The sequence below is a fragment of the Thermobia domestica genome, chromosome 12 (genome assembly GCF_964235325.1).
Source record: "Thermobia domestica chromosome 12, izTheDome1.hap1.1, whole genome shotgun sequence".
In the NCBI taxonomy this organism is placed as follows: domain Eukaryota; kingdom Metazoa; phylum Arthropoda; class Insecta; order Zygentoma; family Lepismatidae; genus Thermobia; species Thermobia domestica.
Window position 1 is genome coordinate 180,351,574 of NC_137465.1, and position 16,134 is coordinate 180,367,707.

Here is a 16,134-nt window from a genome sequence, read left to right on the forward strand (position 1 = left end):
CATATTTTCCTTTAATCAAAATGAAACAAATATATATACATTTAAGTTTGTTTGTTTGTTTGTGTTTGTGTGTGTGTGTGTGTGTGTGTGTGTGTGTGTGTGTGTGTGTGTGTGTGTGTGTGTGTGTGTGTGTGTGTGTGTGTAACGTCGCATGATTATGTTTCAAGGCTAAAGGAGAAGAAAATGATAATGAAGTGATGCAATGAAGAAAGTAGGAGGAAACGAGAATACATCGAGAAAACCAGTGCACATAAAATTTGTCCACCATATCAGGTTTACTTGTTTCAAACTACGCAAACCAACATAATAAGTTGCAAGGAGCTTGTGTGTTGATTAAATTAAAATTCTCATCTATGCTATTTATGGAAACAACAGGTCTCAGCATAAAAATGTAACTTGCAGATTCAAAATTGAGTAAAAACGTACTTTAACAATTAGATTATATTAGTATTCAAAAATAGGAATGGGAGTATTTATTCTGCTGCGTTGCAGGCACAGGAAAAATTCCCCAAAATTACAAAGGTACATGAATTTCACACTGCACTAACAAATTTATAGTAAGTACGCCTTCTACACATTAATATTGATGTTAGACATTTTCATCTTCAAAGCTGGGAAATAGAAGTAATTTTTGAAGTACTCGTATTTTTTCAAAAACTGATTTCTATTTTCCAACTTTTAAGAGGAAAATGTTTTAACTTCAATATTAATGTGTAGAAGGCGTACTTACTATAAATTGTCCAGTGCAGTGTGAGAGTAATCTTCCTTTCTAGTTCCAGGAAACCTTCCCTGTGTCAGCAAGGCAGCAGAATAAGTACTTTTTTCTCATTTTTGAATACTAATAAAATCTCATTTTTGAGTACTTTTTTACTCATTTAAAAAAAAAAAAAACCTTCTTATTTTTGAGAAGGGTTTTTCTCAAATTTGAGAGGAAATATTCTCAATTTTTGAGAAAGTGTGTTTCTCAATTTTGCGGCTATCTGAGCATTTCGAATACTTTTCTACTCAATTTTGAGTATACATGTTCTCAATTGTGAGGAGAGCATTACTAGTTTTTGAACAAAGAATTTCTCAATGTTGATTACATTCATCTCATTTTACGGTTAACTTTCTCATTTTTGAGCAAATGTGTTCTCATTATTTTTGAGAAATAGCAGTTTCTCATTTAATTTAAGAATATTTTATCTCGCTTTTAAGAGAATTTTTACTCAAAAGTGAGTAAAATTTACTCAAATTTGAGTACATATTGTTCTTATATTTTGAACACCCACACTTTCTCACTTTTGAGAACAATGTATTCGGAGCTATTCTGAGAACACAATGTTCTCAAATTTGAGTCAATTTTACTCATTTTTAAGTAAGTATTTTTAACAGTGTATTCAAGAAGAAGTTAAATTCATGTTAGACCCTATTGTTCAAAATCTTTTTTTGCCTCGGATTTTGTCGAGAAATTTGAAGCTTAAAATATATAAAACGATAATCATGACTGTTGTTCTGTATGGACGTTAAACATGGTCGCTTACTCTGAGGGAAGAACGTACAGACTGAAAGTATTTGAAAACAAGATCCTGAGACGAATATTCGGACCCAAAATGAACGGGAATGGGGAATGGCGGAAACTTCATAACGAGGAACTACATTAATTCATATGGTTTACTGAAATAGTTAGGGTAATTAAATCTAGGAGACTCAAATGGTCAGGTTGTGTAGCCAAGATGGAAGAAAGTAGGAACGCTTTCAAAGTCTTAACTGGAAGTCCAATCGAAAAACGACCATTAGGAAAATCTAAGTGCAGATGAGAAGTCAATATTAAAATGTATCTTACATGTTTGTTTTAACAAGATCATCTTTCAGTGAGAGGTGTAATTAACGTCCATATTTAGGCCAATGAACTCACGGAATCATATTTTGAACTTATGATTTGAATATTCTTAAGAAAATCTTATTCATGACAATGCTTCGAAGATGATACTGCGGCAACAGTATGCTGCAAATAATAAAGAGCTGTGGGTATTTTTTTTTTATGTTCCTTCCTTTGACCTTTCTTTCTAATATCTCGGACATTATAACATTAAATTCATCGGAGGAAAAGTACTTTTTAGTGAAAATACTTATTAGTAATTATATGTAACATTTTAGAATTCTATATATAATCATATTTTACAAATTCGTTGTAAGAGAGAGAGAAAGAGAGGGAGAGAGAGAGAAAGAGAGGGAGAGAGAGAGAAAGAAAAATAAAATGCTAAGATGCACGGAAAATTCTTTCAGGTATTTTAAACCTGATATCACGGATGAGCACTCTTCTTACTTTTCCTGGGGGCGCGGTGGCTCAGTGGTAGAGCGTTCACCTCTGGTGCTTGGGGTCCCGGGTTCGATCCCAGCCCCCGCCAAGTGAACTTTGTGGTGGACAAACACCGTGCTCGTGGGTTTTCTCGGGGTTCTCCCGTTTCCTCCCACTTTCTTCATTCCACCATTTCACCCATCTCTCATCATCACCGTCTCCTTTAGCCCAACAGGCATAATCGTGGGACGTAAAACTTAAAGATTTCATTTCATTTTTTTCTTACTTTTTCCTCTCTGTAGCCAATTTCTACATAGGTAAATATATTATATGATAATTAGAAGAAAACAAAAGAAAATGCTGTAGTGTTCGTAAATATCAATTAGTTTTATGTGCATATATACGATAATAGTCCAGATTCCTCCTTATTTAAAAATAAGAAGAAATCTGGACTCGTAAGGATTTAATGCTAAGTTCCTGGTTCGATTCTCGGTGGTATGAGTATGATTATGTTTGCTTTTTAAGATGTAAGCACACTACTGTATAGTGAAAAATAAGGTTATTTTTGGAACATATTGTATCAAGATTTATACCATAATACAGGTTATGATAAAATTTTCGTTGGCTTTTTTTTATTAGACTTTTAGTCATTAGTGTTCATCTTTCGTGGAACACAGTGTACCTCTGCTAACTCCTTGTATCACTTTTAACAAGCTAAGGATAGCGTTGGACGAGTGAGCAGTGTTTATATGTTGTAATTTTATGTTTCATGTTAAAATCCAACGAGTATGTACCATTAGACATTTTATGATCATTCTTCATAGGTCTAATAGCTACATACGCCCCTTTGGTGTATCAAGCCTCAGGATTCAATCCCGTGGAAGTGCACGAAACATGACGATTCGGTTTTATTTAGAACTGCAGGTTCACGTCTTACATAGCCTCGGTGCTCTTAAGATAATATAAAACACTTATGGTTATTCGGATTTCTTCCTAAACTATAGGTTCACGATGCTGAAAGCGACATAAAAGTTATAGCAAAAGTCAACATAATATACAGCATTTCTCTTAACAGTTCATTGTTATGAAACAAGCAAGTCACTCATTCGAGGAAGGGAATTTCTGCAAGCCTCCTGTTAGATGTTCTTGGTTACTCTTAAACTGAGAACATACAATAAAGATGCTACCATAATTCATGGAAACGTTGTTGCTTTATAATTATAATGGGTTAATATCACACACACGTACAATGTCGTTTATTACTACAGGGCCGTAACTTGTGGGGCCAGGGGAACAACAACGCCCAGTTAAGGTCCCCGCTGTTCGAGAGGGACCATTTTAAGACAAAATTTTCTTACTCCATATACGATACGAACATGAAATTATAAATGAAGCATCAAACAGGTTCACTACATTACATAAACAAAACAGCAGACAAAAGATAAATAAAACAAAAATGAGTCGTGGGCCCATTCCAGTAAAAAAATGTCTACTATTAGGGTCCCTAGAAAAAATATTTATGTGTATGGCATTGAAAATTGTCAATATTGTCTCGTTAATTAATTTGTCATGTATGGAACGGACCTAGGGACGTGCGGGAGGGTCCACAGGCTCGAGGGGCACACAAAGAGTAAGAGCAAGATGGAAAGAAGGGGACTATATTCGAATTTTGCGGGAGGGCCCAAACCAACTTTTTCTAGGGGGGTCCAAATATTAATGCCTGCCCTCAGAAAAATCTAAGTTACGGCGTTGATTGCATTCTTGAATACAAAATATGTTACTTTTGTACTCTCAATGAAATATATCTCTCATAATTGAAGTTACAAGAACCAAGAAAAGAAGATTTACCAGTAACTACGTTGATTTGTTTTCAGTATTATTGTTAGATAGTTTACACGGTTTGTGGAATAACAAGGTATTTTTATCCTATAAATTTTCACTTAAAAATAGTGACCGTCAATAGGATCGATCTAGAATCCTCTTTGCACTAGTGGCATTTGTCCATATTTACTATATTGTTTGATAATTTTCACTGTTTATGAAACAACTTTCTGTTCAGCCGAAATCAATCTCTTGACCTTATATGTTAAAAGTATGTTTACTACATAAATGTGGTATTAATAGAAACACAAACTTATCACTCGTATTATAACACTACATTACAAACCCAATACAGGTAAATTTGTCCACTTGCTTTACATAGTTAACAAAAAGTATAGTCCAACCATGGTATCGTAACACCTTTTTTCTGCACTTACAATCATACACTCATGTCCAAAATGATCGTCGCCTATCTATAACTGTCTTCTTTTAAGAACATAATTTGATAATGATTTTTCAGGGTACTTTTAATACTGATATTATGTGTATAATCTGGAAATGTATATTTGTGGTAAATTTCATAGGAAAATAATTATAAATACGAAAATTAGAATAAGTAAAACAAAATGTTGCTAAATGGACAAGAAAGTTTTATTTTCGTTTTATTGTTCTTATTTACTGCTTTTTTTGGACATGAAATTTGCATATACATGTCTTTGCCGAATATACACATACTAACATTATAAGAAATACCGGTCGAATTCGTTATCAAATTATTTTCCTACAATAACATATTTATAGACATGCACAAAATAATTTTGGCCATGAGTGTACTTGTGATGAGAAAGAAGAAAGGTCTCTTAATTGATAATGAAGGAATCGAACTGGGATCTCTTGCACCAGAGTAAATTGAATTCAAGGCATATCACTCACATTATATTATCATCACTGGAAAATTTTCTATGAGATAACGTTAGGTAACATTGTTCCATACTTAGTTCGGAGAACGCGCTGGAGACCATTATCACATAAACAGTGCACGCTACTAAGTTAATTATAAATTCAATGTTCAAGCACAGGATTGATATGTTGGTAATCAAATACCTCTAGCACACTTTAAAGATAATGAAAGATGACTAAGGTGTGAGTTCTGTCTGAATGATTACAAGTATGAGATTTTATTCTTAACTAATGATGTCACAAATTACGTAAGTATTGAAGAAAAAATGCAAATACTACGTTGCTTTCCTGTGACAAGTAAAGTATGAGATTGAAGTGAATATTCGTAATGAAATTAGTTATAGGTTATTCGTTGCATGTCTTACGAAACTTGTGCAGAAAGTAACGGAAAATCTCCCTTCGCTAATATCTCACGTATGCTTTCATTTATTACTTACGAATTGTCATCTTTACACGTGATTTTTGTTATGCAGTTTCAACATAGCAGAGGTTGAATCAAGATATTTTCTTTTCATATCACGTAATTTGCGAATGTAATGTAAGGTTCAATGCAAAGGAAAATGAATAGAAAAGTAATTGATTGGTCGGTTTAAAGATTAACGCTCGTTTGAGAACCGAATCTCGAGCCCAAATTGCGTCGACCTTGAGAATCGAGGAGATCCTGGCCCTTCTAACAAAGGAGGGACAGGGACCAGAGACAATTGTGTATGCATTTGATATGTTATAACTAGACAAATCCCAAAGTTATACGTGCCACCGGTCAGGATATCGTGAGTTAGAACATATTATATAATATAAAAGCTATTAGCTGGCAGAATAGTTTGAACCGGGTCATTTGTTCGGAAACGGTTGGAAAAACCTTTGAGTTTTACGTCCCACGGTTATGCCGGTTAGGCTAAAGGAGACGGTGATGATGAGTAATGTATGAAATGGTGGAATGAAGAAAGTGGGAGGAAACGGGAGAACCCCGAGAAAACCCACGCACACGGTGTTTGTCCACCATCGGAAACGGTTGGGTAGATGGAAAACTCGACGAGCACATATCCCATCATTTTCAAGAGCACATTTTCTGGGGTAAAAAATGTTTGCCCCAGAGTCCCCAGGGTCCAAGACGGTGTCAAACTCGAAAGTTTCAAATGACAAAGGGGATTAAGGGGTTAAGATCCACATCGCTTGAAAGCTGTTGTGAAATGAAAGAAAGTCTCGGAGCAAGTCTCGACTCTCTACGATAACCCAGTGCCAAATGACAGAGGGTCAAAATATAAACACGAACTTAATTGAAAAGTATATGGCCAAATTGAATTCAAGATGGTCGCTTAAAACTTACGTCGAAAGTATAAGCACTCCTAATTGCTGAAACTAGGAAAACCAAATTTGGCATGAATGTTGATCAGTAGCCGTAGGTGACAAAAAGATACGAAATGTTCAAAAACGCAACATCTTGAATTCAAAATGCCGCAGTATGTATCATACACATGTTCAGCTCAAACCACTGGAGCTGGAGAAGTGAAATGTGGTATTTATGTTTATTGTCAATATTAGATATCCACAAAAAGTCAAGGACGTATAATCTGTAATGCAATATGGCTGCCATCGTGAAAAATTAGTTGTATATAAATACTGACAATTATCTTGCATTTGACAATTACAGCTGACAATTATCTTGCATCTTCATTCATTCGACCCCGTTGAAATAGAAATTTACCAGTGATCCGACCGAAGTACAGAAGTTGTTGCCACCAGGCAGCAGCTCTAACCGCCGCAGCAGACGATTAGAAGCATTATAGAATGGAAACTACTATTTAAAAAAAAAAATATATATTTACCGTTTCGATTATTTCTTATTTCTTTGTTATTGTCACTTTCATTTTCTATTCTGTTTGTATCATACATAAATTAGTCCGTCATTGTGAACTCATCTTCTATTATTTCACAAAGCTTTCAAATGATGTGCTACTTAACCCCCTTTGTCATTCGAAACTTTTGAGTTGGACCCCACCTTGGACCCTGGAACAATATGTTTATACTTTAAATCGTTGTGCTTTGGAAATAATGCTACATGCCCTTTCCTGTTTTCACATTTGTCTCACAGTTTTCGATTTATAGGGGTGGAAATGGACTTTTCAATTAAGTTTTTGTTTAAAGTTTGGACCGCCGCTGTTTTTCATACTGTTGTTGTAGAGAGTCGAGACTTGCTCCATCCCTTGTAAGTTTTTTGGACCCTTAAGATATGGGGCTCTGTGCTAAGATAACGGAACTTACGTATTTAAATGTCCCTTCTCCCTCAAAGTTATTCAGAAATCTGCACCTATCTGAAATTAATCAGCATATGGTTTAGGATTCGATTCGAAGTGGGGAAAACATTATATATATTATAGCAAATGCTTCATGTAAGTAGTTATGTTTGTTCTGTTTGCAAATTTTTGTATTCGAATCCTGGTAAAGAAATCTTAAAATGTGAATATATTATAGTGGTTGGGATTTCATTTTAAACTGTGGATTGAAGTCTCAATGCTTCTTAAAATCTAATGTAACCAATTAGCGTACCTTAAGAGTTTGTTCTGGTGACAAAACTAGACCTTACAGGCTATGTCCAGCGGAACGATTCATCACATTCATAAGGGTTATGCCTGGCCAAATAGTTCATCACATGAGATCAAGGTCAAGATTTCGTGGTTACAAGACAAAAACGGTTTTATCGTGACATCGTAAGTATCTCGTTAAGAAATGAATCTGGCTATGGCTAGCCAAACGGTTTATCACGTAAATTATGAGAGAGACAGATTCAAGTAGTGAAAACTTAGTCCTGAACAATTCTCCAAGACAACTTAAATTTTAAATAACAACATATCGTTCGTTAAAAATAATAATAATAAAAAAATAACAAAGGTTATGGGTAGTCAGCAGGCTATGGCCTGCCAAATGGTTCATAATAGTTATGACCAAACAGATCAACCTATCAGATTAAGCTTGAAATCTGGTGATATAAAGTAAAAACAAAAAGTAACTTGATTCCAAGACAATATAAATGTCACTCGACAAAATGAAATCAGGCTATGACAAATTAAAGGGTTCATCACATAAATTAAAATAGACTTTAGAAACTTGATCTTGAATAATCTTCTGCGAGGACATGGATACCCTCTTATGTTTCGGTAGGAGAACGTTAGATCGTTCCTTAAATTTAGGAATGGTCAAAAAAATAAACATTAGAAAATTATTATCTAGGTGTATTACTTGGAAATATAGTTTTGTAAATCTGGATGGTCACGCATGAGAACCGAAGACATTGACAAAATTCAGATTTATACGGGTACTTGGGGTCCCGGGTTCGATCCCAGCCCCCGCCAAGTGAACTTTGTGGTGGACAAACACCGTGTGCGTGGGTTTTCTCGGGGTTCTCCCGTTTCCTCCCACTTTCTTCATTCCACCATTTCATCCATTCCTCATCATCACCGTCTCCTTTAGCATAACCGGCATAACCGTGGGACGTAAAACTCAAAGATTTCATTTCATTTTTCAGATTTATACGGGGTATGACCTAATCTAACAAGTAACACTTCCCAAGTGTAACATTCCGATTTTGGTAAAATTTGACAGGTAGGTACTACACATGAATAAACGAACACATGTTTTTTTTTAATTTTCTGCGGAAAAACGGTTTTAGGAGACAAAAGACGCCACCCAAAATTTTGAAAGTTGACGCTCGAAACGCAAAAACAAGTGGACCGAAGTCAACGAAATTGTACACGCATATTGAAGACGAAAAACGAGGGAATATGTGTTTCATATTTTCCTGAAAAACGGTTAGGTGTGGCACGGACCCCTCCAAACCCTTGATCACGAAAGACCAAAAGTGCAGTAACCGTATGTCAGATGTGTGTAAAGAGCATAATGAGTTGCAACGAAATTTTGTGTAGGGATAATACGCTAAAAATAAACGAATACGGGTTTTTAATTTTCTGCGGAAAAACGGTTTTAGGGGGCAAAAGCCTCAATCCAAAATTTTGAATTTGACGCCCAAAACGCAAAAACAAATGAACCAGAGTGAATTAAATTGTGCAGAGATATTGTAGACATAAAATGAGGGAATACGGATTTCGTATTTTCCTGAAAAAAGAAAATTGTGTGGGAGTGACACAGACCCCTCCAAAATTTTGATCGTGAAATATCAAAAGTGCTAATAACAATATATCAGAAGTGCTTAAAGGACATGAAGAATTGGAACGACACATTGTGTAAGGACAATATGTAAAAAAATAAAAGAATACGGGTTGTTTATCCTCTGCGAAAAAACGGTTTTAGGGGCAAAAGCCCCCATCCAAAAGTTTGAAAGTTGAGGCCCAAAAGTTAAGAAGAAGTGCACCGAATTGAAAGAAATTGTGCACAGATGTTGTAGACGTAAAATGAGGTATTTGAGTTTCGTATTTTCCTGGAAAAAAGCGGTTGAATGGGGCACGGACCTTCTAAATCGTTGATTACGAATTATCAAAAGTGCAAATAAGTATACGTCAAAAGTTCCTAAAGAATATAGAGAATTGCAACGAAACTTCGTATAGAGACAATTTACAAAACGATAAATGAAACGTGTTTTATTTGTGCGGAAAAACTGTTGGGGCCTAGGCGCCCTCCGAAAAAGAGTAAATATTACTGTAATAGCGGAGGAAGGAGTGGACCGAAGCAAATGAAATTGTATGTAGATATTGCATAGACCCTGTTTAAAATAAGGCTTTTAGTGTTATTCAAGTGTTTCTATCCGTTTTGCTTCAAATTTGGCACATCAACAGCAAACAGGAAATTAATCGACATACGTTTTTGTTTATACCTCAAATTCCAAAATTCTGGGTGGGGGCTTTTGCCCCCTAAAACCGTTTTTCTGCAGAATTAAAAAAAGAACCTACTCGTTTATTTTTTACTTATTGTCCCTATACAAAGTTTTGTTCCAATTCTTTATGCCCTTTAGACACTTCTGACATACTGTTTTTAGCACTTTTGATATTTCATGATCAAAGGTTTGGAGGAGTCCGTGCCCCACCCAATCTTTTTTTTTTTTTTTTTTTTTTTTAGGACAATAGGAACCCTGTATTCTCTCAGTTTACGTCTAACATATCTGTGCACAATTTCATTTACTTCGGTGCACTTCTTGTCTTTCGGGAGTCAAATTTCAAAATTTTGGGTAGGGGCTTTTACGCCCTAAAACCGTTTTTGAGCAGAAAATAAAAAGAAACACGTATTCGTTTATTTTATGTTTTTACTAAAAAAAAAGTATGAAAATAAAATTAATGATGCTGATAAAATGATGGTGATTATTGTATCGTATGATGTTCCCTTTCCTTGAGACTACAGGCTATGCTGAATGTATCACTGACTAGTGACATCGAACCTACTGGGCACGTATGGACTTGTCATCAACAGTCACTGACACACTCACCAGCCAATCATCTACGGAAAATAGAACTCAAATCTTGCCCGAAAATGTAAAGATTCCAGAGTCTCTTCCATCTCAACTCACAGTCCGGTATCCAGGCCTGCAGTTCATTACCCACATCCCATTAGGAAATAGGTTGTGAACCACAACTACAGACACAGGACATCGACCTACGAGTGGAGATGGCAATGAGCACAATGAAGATCTTAATGTTGTCTGTGAAAGCCCTATCAAAAAAAAAACATCTTACAAATCCCAAACCAGAATTTTGTCGCGCAAAAAAAAAAAAAAAAAAAAAAAATCCAAACTGAGATTTTGATTTAAACTGATGAAAATAAGAAAATTTCTGCAGACTCGGTTGTTTCCTACCCCGGTCACACTAAGGAAAGTCTCTTTCCTCGATTCACAGCTATTTCATTTCCCCACAAAAGTTATTCTGTACGTACTGCTCTCTGCTTTGATCATGCTTCATTCATATAAATACCAAACATAACTGTAACTCAAGATTCTACTACTTAAAACTACAAGATACTTTATATTCTGTTCTTGAAAAGAAAGATGTTTTCACGGCTAGTAAATTTTATTTGACATTCTTTATGAAAGTGGATCTGAACACGAAAATTTTATAAAATGAATCTTTACACATGCATGTACTGACATACCCATCTGAATTGAGTTAGCAAACTAATATTGAAGATTCTCTAAGTCTTTCGAAAACATTACTTATTTTTCCTTTAATTTCCTACAAATATTCTTGAAATATTCATATTCCTTAATATTCTCCACATTTATAAATATTCACATCAGATCGACACAAACAAATGAAATCAACATAATATAAACACATCATACTATTAAATCTTCACTACATATGGTTGTGGTTAGCTACATTACTTCCTTCTTTGTTACTCTGGTGCTCAAAACCTTCTGTGCATCGAAATTGTGGCCGGCATAGAGGATTTACGCTTTTCGCTACCTCTCTTGAAGCTCGGACCCACTGAACCAACTAGCACAGGTAGACACTCATAGAACATATTGACACAACTTAAACCTAAAATCCCTAGCCTAACCAGCTATACTATACTAACTTAACCTAAGAAAAGAAAAAAAAAGTCATACACATATTCATGAAGCACCATTCTCATTTATATATTTATGTTTATTTTGCTACCACATTACAACCAAAGACGTAGTGGCTATTTTCTTTAGTGTCGCTCTGAAATTCTATGTTCTTTTAAATTTACTAAAACATTTCTACTAGCATTCGTTAAAACTGTATATTTAAAACTTCCTCGATGGGTATCAGAGTAACATGACGGATATTTTACCTATTGACGATAGCTTCCTGCTACCGGTACGCAAATTTGATGTAACCTTGTACTAGACCGTGATTTCTGACACTTACTTCCAAAATTACTATAACGTTTGGAATTATTGTAAAACCAGAGAAAAACATCATGCCAAATTATAAATACTTCGAGCAGTACTATGTTCCGAAACTGAACAATTTGGAGGTTGTAGGGAATCTAAACATTTCTTTCTTTTGGGGGAAAGTGTGTGTGGTACACACATTTTCATGTTGTTATGACAATCGCTCTGTGTTGAAATAATCTAGCTTTCTTCCACCCCCACCCCCCATTGAATGAATTCACGAAGTCACATTGTCCAGACCTGTGAGAGATGTTGGGGAAAACTTACTGCACTAGCACATCATGTTGAATATTTTACACATGCACAAGAAAACCACTCTATTAATATTATGCCACAAAACTATGAATTTAGAAGTTATCGTGCCTGAACAGTTACCTTTGACTTTTCTCGATACACTTACTTGTTTTCATCCAACGATAAGCCGAAACTGGTAAACCATAACAAGTGGCGAAGGGTGGTAAGAGGCCCTGAGGCCCGGCCTACCCATTTACTTTCAGAAATTACAATTCATAATTTATTCTTATTTCTTGTCACAGAATGTTAGATAATACAAGTTGACGAAAAATATTTTATTGTAAGATAAAGAAATCGTGGTTAGCAACACTGCTGTGAGGCTCCGCAAGCAGTGTCTCAGCTGCTGAGGAAAACGCGCGAGAAAACGTGTGCTGATAACCTGCAAGTGGCAACCGAGGCGAACGCAGCAGAAGCAGAAGATAACCTGCAAAGGAGACCGGCCTCAGCACTTGTCGACTTTCGTTTTACGTATGTGTCCACCAGAGTGCTCTTTCGACTGTCTTCGACTTCGATTCGAGAGCAAGAGCACATGGTGTGTATAACAATTGAGTGGGAGTGTGGGTGTTTTTGTTTTTGTGAGTGGCTTTATATTGTATTTATTTATTACATTTGTAAAAGTGAACAAGAAAAATGCCTGAGTGGTCGGAGAATATGAACCTAATAGATTTCTTATTAAAAAATCCTCTATTTCAGTGTTCTTATGAAAATAAGTGTATTATTAAAGAACGAAGACCAACGCCAATATTGAAAATAGAACAAAGAGACGGTAAGAAGGTAAGAAAATTCTGCATGCATTGGTATGAAAAATATAAGTGGCTGACTGGATACAACAATAGAATGTATTGTTTTTATTGTCTTATGTTCGGTGGTGAAGCAGAGTGGACAAAAGAAGGAATTATCTCCTTGAAAAATTTCGCACGTAAAGCAACGAAACATCAAGGGTCTGAAAAACACATCAAGAACAGTGAAAGCTTTTATTTACTAGGCCGAACGCAAAGAATTGAGTGTACTGTGTCCGAAGCTATTCGCCTACAGATACTAAAACATAATGAAAAGGTCGCTACCAATAGAAGAATTTTAGGCCGTTTAATTCAAGTTGTTTGCTTTCTTGGTAAGCGGGAATTATCTTTTAGAGGTCATGTTGAGAACGTTGAATCTGATAACAAGGGGAATTATTTGGAGTTGTTGGAATTGTTAGCACAAGAAGAGCAACTTATGAGCATTTAGAGTCTGACTCTGTTTTTAAAGGAACGTCAAGTGATATACAAAATGACTTGATTGAATGTGTGTTGTGTGTTTTGAGTGATATAATTAAAGATGAAATTTTACGCGCAGAGTTTGTTTCAGTGCAAGTAGATGAAACAACAGATGTTTCTTGTAGAGCGCAAATGAGTGTGATCATGCGATATTGTTTGAATGATCAAATAGAAGAGAGGTTTGTAGGGTTCTTCGATGTGTCACGTAATAAGACTGCACAAGGAATGTCAGAAGTCATTCTCCGTGTTCTGAAGGAACTCAATGCAGAAAAAAAAGACTTGTGTGTCAAACGTACGACGGTGCGTCTGTAATGGCTTCTTCGAAAGGAGGTGTGCAGTATTATGTGAAAAAAGAATGTCCGTATGCATTGTTTATACACTGTTACGCCCACAGGTTGAATTTGGTGTTACTACACGGTGCAAAGACCATAAAACGTGTAAAATTGTTTGTTTGTGACTTGACTGCGTTCCATTCGTTTTTCTCAAGATCAACTAAGAGAACTGAGCTATTAAGAGAACAGGGTTTCCATCTTCCCCACCCAAATTCCACACGGTGGAATTATCACTCGCGCGCAGTTGAAACAATTAAATCTCATTACAGCGAATTAAAATCTGCCATGACTCATATACGCGAATCTGATGACGAAAATTGGGATCCGGATTCAATAAGCGCTGCCAGTGGTCTACAGTTACGCTTAAATTCATGTGAATTTGTCTTTTTGTTGTGTTTGTACAGCAAAATATTTGTGTTTACGGAAAATCTGTTTCTTATTTTGCAAAAAAAGTGTACTTCCGATATCACACTGTGCTGCAAAGAAGTCATGCAAACATTGTCTGCATTAAAAAAACTGCGTTCGGAAGAGACTGTGCATGAATGCATTTTGGAAAGTGAAGATATCAGTTCGTTGCAGTTCGGCGACAAGGAAAAGCAAACCTTAAAAGTACTCTCGTATGAAATTTTGGACACGCTTGCGGTTCAGATGGAAATGCGTTTTCGTGATTTGTCCTCTTTAGAGTTTGTAGAACTGCTTGATTGTGAACAGTTTAAGGCTTACAAAAGTGATTTTCCTCGGAAGAAACTAGATAACCTTCTTAAACTCTATCCCTTCTTTGACGCAGAGCAGCTGCGGAATGAGCTGACAGTCATCTACTCCGACGAAAATAAATACCTCAAACCTCTTAATCTACTTCAGTATATCATATCAAATGGCCTGCAAGAAGTGTATACGGAATGTCTTCGTTTGTTACATTTGAGCTTGAGTATTCCAGTCACCACAGCATCATGTGAGAGAAGCATGAGTGCCCTCAAGAGAATTAAAACATTCCTGAGGAATACAATGAAAAACGATAGACTTAGTGGGTTGGCTTCCATCGCTATAGAAAAGAAGCTGTTAAGGACATTAGCCACGGATCCAGCTTTTAAGGAGAAAGTAATAGACGTGTTTGCCGAGAAGAAAAACAGGCGCTTGGAATTAATTTATAAGAAGATATAAATAATCCAGGTAAGATTATTATTATTATTATTATTATTATTATTATTATTATTATTATTATTATTATTATTATTATTATTATTATTATTATTATTATTATTATTATTATTATGGGTCTACCCTGATGAAATCATCACCCTTCGCCACTGACCATAACATTTTCCAAAATATCTCTACTTATTTCACATGATTCTAGGAAGAATCCTTTAACTGTGGTCCCAAAATATAAAATAATTGCGAGAGCTCCAAACGGATTTTCCTTCTGCAAATATGGCTTACTAACTCACCTCTTCTTCTCGTCACCACTCACCAAACTCAAGACCTGAGTCTTTGCCACTGTCTCTACTGCAATTCCTCGCTGTTCGAGAACGTAAATCTTTCTGGAAGCACCATTCCATACAAGTACCACTGATGCAAGACGACTAACAATTCACAGTTCCAAAATAATAATTATTTTAACAATTTTGTTACAGACGACGATCACTGCACGCCTGTCTCCTGTAATGGCTGAAGATGTAAGACAAAGAACAATGGGAAGATCATCCCTAATTGGAAGATAATCGTGACGTAAGTATCAGATGATAGGCTTCTCTTCTGAGATCAAAGAAAACCGAAAATCTCAACCACAGCTGTGATTGCAGATGATCCAATCAAATAATTTCCTCCGAAAACAAAGAGATGCACCAAGAAGAAATTATGGCAGACTTTCTTAATTTGGAATTTTGAAGAAAAATTAAGAAATAAAAATTTTAGTTTTCTTTTGAAGATTCCCTATGCCGAAATCGTGTATAATGTATAATATTTACTATACATTAAATATTCTAAATATCTTGATCTATTTATTAATATCTTATGCAATGAGTTTCTTTCATATTTAATGAACTTTCTACTTAATGCACTGTAAAGAGATATGCTTTACTCTAGTCAGTCTTTTTATCACTTGTGTGTCCCTTAGAGGTGCATATCTGCAAAAAGGGAAAGTAAAAGATGCCACCAAAAGTGCTCAAATTCAAGAGGTACACATGTGAAGTTCTTGTGCACTTTCTGTACATTTCGAATAATCATACATAACTGCGCAGTTACATTTAGAATAAAACAATTGTTTATTCACTGCTGGCGGAAAGTTTTCTTCTTGTTATCCTTTTTTCTTTTCTCCACTTTAAAGGATTA

The 16,134-nt window shown here is 35.6% G+C and overlaps 1 protein-coding gene across 1 annotated transcript; it reads left to right on the top strand.

The window, feature by feature from the left end:
• Positions 1 to 13,782: 13,782 nt before the first annotated feature.
• LOC145666195 (zinc finger MYM-type protein 1-like) lies at positions 13,783 to 14,964 on the top strand. Its single transcript, XM_081733266.1, has one exon. The coding sequence runs from the start codon at positions 13,783 to 13,785 to the stop codon at positions 14,962 to 14,964; it is 1,182 nt and encodes a 393-aa protein (XP_081589392.1).
• Positions 14,965 to 16,134: the final 1,170 nt, after the last annotated feature.

Bases quoted from the DNA above. Each gene is read 5' to 3' on its own strand.
- LOC145666195 (XM_081733266.1), top strand. From the start codon at position 13,783: ATGGCTTCTTCGAAAGGAGGTGTGCAGTATTATGTGAAAAAAGAATGT.